This window comes from Acomys russatus, chromosome 10, assembly GCF_903995435.1.
Source record: "Acomys russatus chromosome 10, mAcoRus1.1, whole genome shotgun sequence".
In the NCBI taxonomy this organism is placed as follows: Eukaryota; Metazoa; Chordata; class Mammalia; order Rodentia; family Muridae; genus Acomys; species Acomys russatus.
Window position 1 is genome coordinate 67614349 of NC_067146.1, and position 9189 is coordinate 67623537.

Here is a 9189-nt window from a genome sequence, read left to right on the forward strand (position 1 = left end):
ACTTTCTATAGTTATTTTGAGCTATGTAGTCTATCATCCACAGATATTTGTATGTTTATATAGGGTTGTTTTTATTTTTCGAAACAGGGTTTCTCTGTGTAACCATGCTGGCTATTCTGAAACTTGCTTTGTATACCAGGCTAACCTTGAACACATAGAGATCCATCTGCCGCTGCTTCCTAAGTACTGGGACCACCACCACCACCACCCAGCAAGATTTTTTTTTTTAAGATTTATACATTTCTTTTATATGTATGTGCACTACTACAAAAACATGCCTGGTGCCCATGGTGACCAAAGGAGGGCATCAGATCCTCTGGAACTGGACTAGATTACAGGAAGTTTTGAGCCGCCATGTGCGTGCTGGGATCTAACCCCAGGACCTCTGCAAAAACACCAAGTGCTATTTCTCCAGCCCCTTTAACAGATGCTTAAGATTTCCTGACCACAATGCAACCCACTTCTAGTTTATACAATTACTTCTATTAACAAAAAGGTATCAAAACAACAATAAATTGGCTACAAATGTTAAAGCCACACTGCAAAAGAAGTAGCAAAGTGTCAAGCTATGTAGCTAACAAATTATTTCTCAAAAGTTGTTTTAAAACAGTGAGTGTGTGACAATGAAATGATGAAGCATCCAAAAGCTATGGAAAAGGATTAGATGTACTGAGAGGTAATTAAAGCCTAATTGTCTTTTCAACATTAAAAAAAAAAAAAGAAAAGAAAAGAAAAAGAAAGCAGCTACAAAAACAAACTTAACTCAAAAACAAGAAAGCAAGTAATAAAGATAAGAATAAAGCTAGTGAAACAAAAATCAATAAAAACAGAATGTATTGTTTAAACCAAGAACTGATATTTAGGAATAAATCACATTCAATAGCCCAGTATGTGCATGCATGTTATATACATATATAATTGTTATTATACCCCACTCAGTTTACATGTATGAAAATAGGATAAATTAATGAACTGCTCAGACTAATCATAATTATTCAAGTTGCAATTAGGATCAATTACAGTTGGAACTTGAATTATTATACTTGGCTTCACATATATTTCATAGCTTTATTGTTTTGAAAAACATGAATTCAAGTTATGTTTACTATTCTGCACTTAAATAAACATCCTCATTCCAATGATATTTCATGAAGAGAAAAAAAATTCACATATTCCTTTAAAAAAAAAATACCCTTGAGTCCAGGACAGCCAAGGCTTCACAGAGAAACCCTATCTCAGGGAAAAAACAAACAAACAAACAAAAACAACAACAACAAAAAACCCACCAAATTATACCCTGCTTGAAGCTACACCCTTGGAACAAAGATCACACACCTTGATAAATGCAGGCCTTGGGTTCTAATAATTCCATGTCTCTATTAAATTTCTAAGAACAGGAGAAATATGGAATCTGATTTAGCAGGATGTTAATAATAATAATAATAATAATAATAATAATAATAATAATAATAATAATAATAATAATGTGTGCTGTAGAATAGCACAAGGTACAAACAAGTACTCAACTGTGAAAAACAAAACAAAACCTCAAAATCAAAACCGTAGACTCTCAATCTCTCCATCATCTTGGCTCTACCTTTAAAAACGTACACATCAGAATCTTGCCACCTCTTACTACCTCTGATTCTACACCTAGGTTATGGTTATCTTTGATAACTATCACATAGGCACCATGTCATCCTTTAAAACCCATCAAGGTTACATCAATTCTCTGCTCAAAAAGCTTCTGAGCCTCTGCATCACTCTGTAGAGCAAAGCCAAGAATCTCTGACCATGTCACAAGGTATTTCCACCTTCATGCTCACACAGGCCACATCTTTTCTCTCATCTTCTATAGCCTTCTAGACTCCAACTACATAGGTTACAAAAAAACGTGGAACAGGCACACCTCAGAGCCTTTCTAATTTCCAATCCTGGACTTGGGTGTGTTGAGTCCCAGCCTCCTCGGGATTTGTTCTTCTCGATCTCTGAAAACCCTGTTTAAAAGAGAAGCCATAGGCAAGTCTCTATTCCACAATCTCTACTCTTCCGCACTTCAACAACCTCTTCTAGCTTACTATGCTCATCATTCACTCCTCCAAACGGACAACCCAGACACACTCCACCAAATGCCAAGCTCCTGTAGCTTTTTACATAGTCTATAAAGTACTCCCTACCAAAAATTCTAAATCCTTCAAAATCAGCTCAAATACTACTTCCTTTGTGAAGCATTTTCCCCACTCCGCATGCACCAGCAATATACACTCAAGCACTTTCCTGAAAGTCCTGTTACGGAACTTGTTACATAGTACCTCAATAATGACTAGTGAGTCTTCTCAGCTTCTAGGGAGAACTAAGAAAAAACAGCCTCCTGTTTGTACTCTTGACACACAGAAGCACAGCCTCTTAAAGGGACTAAGAGTCGAGGTCACTAATATTCCCCTTGCCACATAAACGACTACAATTTTTAGAAAGTAAATAGAAAGTGAGGTTTATTTAAATTAAGTTATATGTTAACCTGATCAACCTAAGTCTATACTCAACGTGGTAAACCGGTTTTAGGGATGACCACTTTTGATTTCTACTATCTAGTGTTTGATTCCCACTTTTCTCTCCCTTTGAGTGTGGATCAGGCCTATCTGCACCTAACCAGTGAAAAGTGGCAAAAGTGATGGGGCCTGCCTAAGATGGACGATACGAAAATCAGTAGAAAAGCTCCTCAGAAAACTAAAAATAGAAGAACTACCATATGAACCAGCAACATTACTCTTGAGAACATACCTAAACAAATCTAAGGCAGTGTATTATATCTGCACATCTATGTTCACCGTGATGCTGTTCGAAACTGCTGGTAATAGAACTAGCCGAGGGCTCCTTCAATAAATGAATAAAATATGGTATATGCACTGACAGTGGGGTTCTACTCAGCCATGAAGAATGGAATTAAGGGGCTAGATGCATGGTTCAGTGGTTAAGAGCACTTGCTCTTCTTGCAGAGGAGGTTCTGTTCCCAACCATCCACATGACAGCTCAAAACATGTGGCTCCCAACTTTAGAGTTTCAGGGGATCTGCCATCCTCTTTTGAGTTCCTTATGCAGCAGGCACACACATGGTACATTCACATATATGCAAATCAAAGCACACATAAGTAAAATATTTTAAAGTGACATATGTCATTTGCAGGAAAATGGACAGAAATAGAGAGTATTATTAAGTGAAATAAGCCAGACTCAAACACAAATACTTCATGTTTTTTTGAATCTAGGTTTCAAAAGAGGATGAAACTAAAAGGGGAACTATCTCGGAAGGGGAAGGAGATGGGAACAAAAGAGGTTAGTGGAAAAGTGAGTATGATCAAAGTAACAATATAAATGTATGAAAACGTCACAAGCCAGGTGGTGGCTGCACAAACCTTTAATCCCAGCACTCTGGAGGCAGACAGACAGACCTCTGTGAATTTGAAGTCAGCCTCGACTACAGTTTCGTGACAGCCAGGGCTGTTATACAGAAAAACACCGTCTCAAAATATATTTTAAAAAAAAAGGGGGGGGGGAGGAGAAAGGAAAGGAGGAAGAGAGGGGGAAGAGAGGACAACAAAACCAATTCTCCAGTATAATGACACTATGACTCTGCACTAAGAATTAGGAGACCCCAGAGAGGAGTAAGGTACTGTGAAGCTAACAACCACAAGGAAATGAATTACGCCAATCCACCTGAGAGTGTTTAGAGCGATCCTCCTCAGATGAGGGCAGGCAGCAGCCACAGTGTCCATCCACACCCTGGCCCACTACGCTGTGCCCAGGCTCTTGCCCCGCAGATACTAAAGAGTGTATACTGCTTCAAATAGCTGGATTTGTAATCCCCTACTAACGAGCAGCCCAGAAAGCAAATACTCTTACAACCAAGACGTTCTTTTCTGAACCTTTTGTTCACAAAGTACCCTGGTTTCTCTCATTTCTAGACATGTTAGTGTCAAAAAGTTCAGAACCTACAACATTTAAACAAACTAGCATTTTAAAATGCTTAGGAAAGTTTACATAAGAAAGTAAAACCTCCAAAGCACTTTTTGCTCCATGAAGTAGTCCCTGCGCTTTTCTCTTACCCCATTTGCCAATAACCTGGTTTTTATGAACAGCCAGTGAACCTGATAAGTAGAACATTAAGGTAATTCTCCATAAAATGATGGACAAAAAGAGTAAGACATAGGTGGTCTGCCAGCAGTAAGAACCTACTTACTGGTCACCAGGCAAAGCAAGCAAGCAGGAAAGTCAGGCAGGCTTGCTAAGCACACGACAGACAGAGCGCTTCCGCCAGCCAAGGTGTGCAGCAGCTTTCAAAGGGCCAGACTGTGCAACTCATCCCACTCCTCCTCCACTCAAGGTTACTTCCAAACTGTTCCCAAAGCAGGACCATCCAGGACAGAAGCCACACTCCAGCAAGCAACATAAGGGATGGCCTGTGTTCTTAACTGATAGATGAGGTTATGACAAGTATTGTCTATCCAAGACCCTTGGCAAGGACAGTCGAGTGGCAGCAGCAGGGCTTTCCTACAGGGCAGCAGGCATCACTTCTGCCCTTCCCCCAAGAAAACTATCAGCAGTATAAAAGAAAACCCAAGGATGAGAGCACATTACCTACAATTTCCCAAATTCAAATATTTTGGCACCCATTATAAGTAATGACTGAGAACATCTCCATAAAACTTCTTATCTGTGCTAAAAATTAATTGAAATAAATCTTCCTAGGAATACAAAGCTTAATTAACACATTCAATTTTAAATGATGGCTCAGCCTTTTTCAATATAAGTAACAGGAGACACCTGAATTACAGGCTGCTGAGCTACTCCCAGGCAAGCCACACCCAAATAAGCTCAAGACAATCAAGCAGCAAAGAACTGCTGGTTCAGTGTCTCAAAAGTAATTCACTTTACAATCTCACTACCAGACAAACAGATACATTACCGAAGTCCATGATTTTTCTAAAAATAATCTTCACTCACTGGGGCATTTTAACAATCTAATTCACCTGTTTTCACAGCTACATAAGCAAAGGCTATGTTACCACTCCTATTAACAGCTTTTATGAACATCAGCAACATAGTGGAGAAATGTAGGCATAAAATAAAGCCAAACAAATCCTCCTGAAGATATCAAGGCTTTCAAATGTTCACGATGCCCTTAAAGACCAGTTTTAAAACAAATGAGACCAGCATGTTATCAGTAAAGAGACTACTTCTATTCACTATATATAGACATTCCTTGCCTCACCAGTTTAAAGAAAAGCAAGCCCCTACTCCCTCTAAAAACTCCCTCTAGATTCTAACTATATCCTGACCTCCATGAGAACTTAATGCCCACAAGCTGAAATATCTGGTTAGTTATCGCTCTTTTAGTTATTTAACTCTCTAGAGAGAAAAAAGATGTGCAGCCAAAATGTACGTCCCAAAGAGAGCAAAACTCAAAAGTCGCTACAGAAAACCTCACTCAATTTGGCAATATACTGCAATAGAGCAGCTTACAAATCTACTGGCTACATTCTTAAAGACAGAAATTTAAAGAGTGACAGTTTAGGTTTCTCTTTCAGTACTGAAAGTGAACAAAGAAGGATTTCCGGAGGCAGAGGCAGGCGGATCGCTGTGAGTTCGAGACCAGCCTGGTCTACAAAGCGAGTCCAGGACAGCCAAGGCTACACAGAGAAACCCTGTCTTGAAAAACCAAAAAAAAAAAAAAAAAAAAAAAAAAAAAAAATAGAAATACTCTTTTTCTCAATGTTCAGAAGGAGTCTACTGTGTATGCCCCTAACAATTCATAACTCATTAAGCACTGCATATGCCCAACTTCAACAACTGTAACTAAACAAACACACTGGTATAAAACATAATAAAAACGAAGTCAATGTAAAGAATGAAGTCTAATTACTTAACACTCCACGTTTAGGTCTCTTCATGTCAGAATGATTAGAAACCTGCTTCTATTTGTTTTTTTATCACGCCCCCACTTGCTGGTGTACAGGTACAAGTCTCATCAGGTAAAGCCACCAACACTGGCCTTCACAGTTTCCGTCTCAACAAGGATTTTAAGGTCACTGCACTTTTCACCCCTTCTCAAGTAAGAGCAGGTCGTTTCTGATCCCCTTTAGGCCTTTGTCAACTGAAGTTTCTCATATGAAATCAGGAAACACACAAAAAAAGAGTGACTTTTTCTCAACTGTCCCAAGAATGATACCTATCCATAATAGTTCTTAATGAACTGGAGGAAAAAGCTGAAACCACCCCACAGAACGGATGACCCAGGACTTACATTCACCCTCAACCAGAGAACTAGACGAGCAAAGCTGCCCGGGTTTCCTAGTGTCACGTCTTGCTCCCAAACCTGTCCTCCTAACTCAACAAGACTACTAAAGAACTACACACTAGATGCACAAATCTAGGAACCAAGTTAGGGGAGGAAAAAAAAAAAAGCTTGTGTTCCAAAGTTTAGCAAACAGGTCTTGCCAATATTTTAGGAATTAAAAGCAGGAAGGCCAGCTATCTGTCTGAGCCAAATAGTTACTTTAACAAAATAAAGACACACAAACTGACTTTGTCACAGAGAATCATCAGCCTTGAGAAAAACTGAATCAAAGCAGTAATCAGTATACGAAATATTAAGACTTTTTGCTATTCCCTTTTCTTGTTCCTACTTGTGATGATCATAACTGCTCAATGAAAACTTCATTTTAAAAAGATACATATTTTTAGCGGGGGGGGGGGGGGGGGGGGGGGGGGGGGGGGGGTTGGGGGTGCCTTTAATTCCAGCACTCTGGAGGCAGAGGCGGAGATAGAGGCAGGTGATTCTCTGTGAGTTCAAGGACAGCCAGGTCTACAAAGGGAGTCTAGGACAGCCAGGGCTGTCCTAGAAAAACTCTGTCTTGAAATACCTTTTAAAAAGAGAAAAAAGAAAAGAAAGAAGATACATAGTTTTAAAATGTAGCACTCTCCAATTCTCCGGAAACTACAGTGCCTAAAATCACAGTAAGGATATAATTAGTTCTTTTCCTCAAAAACAAGATTAAAAAAAAAAAACAAAAAAAAACACCTCAATTTTAGAAAACACTGCTATAATTATTGACAGTGTAAAATTTAACAATAAGCAAATTATTTAGGTGGCAGGCTAGGAGTTTAGTTCAGTGGTAAAGAGCGTGCCTAACGCACTCAGTAACTTAGGTCAGAGTCCCAGAACCTTACAAACAAAAAAAATTTTTAAAAATAATAAAGGTGGCTAAAAGCTAGTGCTTTCATACCAACCCTGCAAAATACCATTAAAATGGTAGAAACCTAAACATGACATTCTCACAAACTAACACTAGACTCTGATTGCTTTAGAACACAAATCTGTTTACCAAATGTTTTAACATTTATAAGCACACGAATAAAAAGGTCTTAAAAACAGAAGGAATGGAGCTTACATCATTCTGTGCTCAAATATGAATGTATACTACCAGGCACATAACGCAAGGAGGTGGGTATGTGCGGTCAAGTTCACATTTTCACAATCAAGTGCACCCTTTCTCCTGTTTCAAACAACGCAGAAGGACATCACTGACCTCTCTCTCTTTTTTTTTTCCCCCTTAACTCTAGTTAACACAGCTCTTTGAAAGGCTATGTCCAATTACTGCCTCTGTGGGCAGAGTTGTGATCACTGTCAAGATCGTATCTTTAAATAACTGTTGTTGAACATTTCTACAATCAGCTTCAAACTAAGCAGTAGTGACATTAGCCTCACGTAAAAGTGGCAGTTTCCTGGGGGTAAAACAGCACTTCGAATTAACACGTACACCCAGGTAACATGTACCCAGTAAGTAGGAAGGGCTATTTACAGAGACTTTTGTTTTTGTAGCTTTGTTAGGAGTTGATCCAAAGGAGAGATAACTTCCTTTTTTCAAACACTCAAAAGTCCACGTGAGTCCCTTCTGGCTTTGGGCCTTTAAAATCACTCGCCCTTCTGCTCTGGGGCAGAACTACACTCCGCCACCGATCTCCCCTGACTTCCTGGTATTAAAAGCTACAACCACGAGGCTGTTTCGTCAGTTTGTTTTAAAACAATACTTGTTCCATTCACCTCGTTGCAGGGGGAAGGGGGACGCCTCCCCAGCTGGGGAGCCGCTGCTAGGGCAGGGGGCCGTACCTCCAAACAAGTGCGGGGAGAGGTGGGCCGGGAGCGAGCCGATCACTAGGCGCGGGCCGCCAGGCCCCCCGCCCGCCGGCCGGTCCCGGTCCCTAGCGCCTCCGCCGTCCTCCGGGCTGCTGTGCACCGAGTCCTGCGAGCCGTACGGGCCACCACCGCCGCTGCCGCTGCCGCTGCCGCCGCCGCCGGGGATGCTGAAGGCCGACTGCGCCGCGCGGCCGCTCGCCGTGCTGCCCACCGCCCCGCCGAGCGAGCGGCTGCGAGGCGCTGCCGGGGCCGAGGCCGCCGCAGCCGCCGCCGCACCGGCCGAGGCGCTAGGCTGCTGCGCGCCGGGCACCGGGGCCGCGAACCGGGCCGCCCGAGCGCCATCTGTCCCGCCGCCGCCGCCGCTCCCGGAGGGCAGGTCCGAGCCCGAGTAGGCGCGGGTGCGGCCGTTGGCGGCGGGGCCGCTCTGCTTGGCGCCCATGTCCGCGCCGCCCCGGGCCGCGAGCGAGCGAGCGAGCGAGGCGGGCGGGACGCAGCTCGCGGCTACTAGTGCTCAGGTGGCCGTGCGGACGCGGTCGCTGCCGGGCCGCCGCGACGGGCCGCTACCGCTCGCTGCCGCGCTCCACGGCCTCCGCACCGCCTCCTCCCGGGCGGCAGCCGCCACCGCCGCCATCCTCCGGCTCCCCGGCGGCTCGGAGAGTGGGAGGCGCCCGGCCGGACTAGGGGCCGCCTCCCAGCGCGCTAGTCGCTCGCAACGGGAAAGAGGAACGGGCGGCACGCGCCCCGGCAACCGTCGCCGGGCGGCCCGCACTGGAGGAGCCGCGGCCGGGCTGAGGCGAAGCGCAGAGATTGGGTCCCGCTGGCCTAGCTCTGCCCTACAACCAGGCCTGCCCGCCCTGGCCCCGCCCAGCATGCGGTGATGGACGGGCCTGTGGCTCCGCCCTCCAGGCAAGGCCCCGGGCACCAATCAGAAAGCTGCCCCTCCTCCCGCACGTGGCCTGTGGACGGCGGAGCAGTCCTGGCGGTACCCTGTGTCC

General features: G+C 43.8%; 1 protein-coding gene across 1 annotated transcript in view; it reads right to left on the bottom strand.

Moving 5' to 3' along the window:
* The window catches only part of Znrf2 (zinc and ring finger 2), a 68536-nt gene extending 59888 nt beyond the window's left edge, over positions 1-8648 (bottom strand). The window contains exon 1 of the mRNA XM_051152333.1: positions 8168-8648. Within this exon, the coding sequence (XP_051008290.1) occupies positions 8168-8633 (466 nt within the window). The 5' untranslated portion in view covers positions 8634-8648. The remainder of the gene's footprint in view (positions 1-8167) is intronic.
* Between the last annotated feature and the right edge of the window lie 541 nt (positions 8649-9189).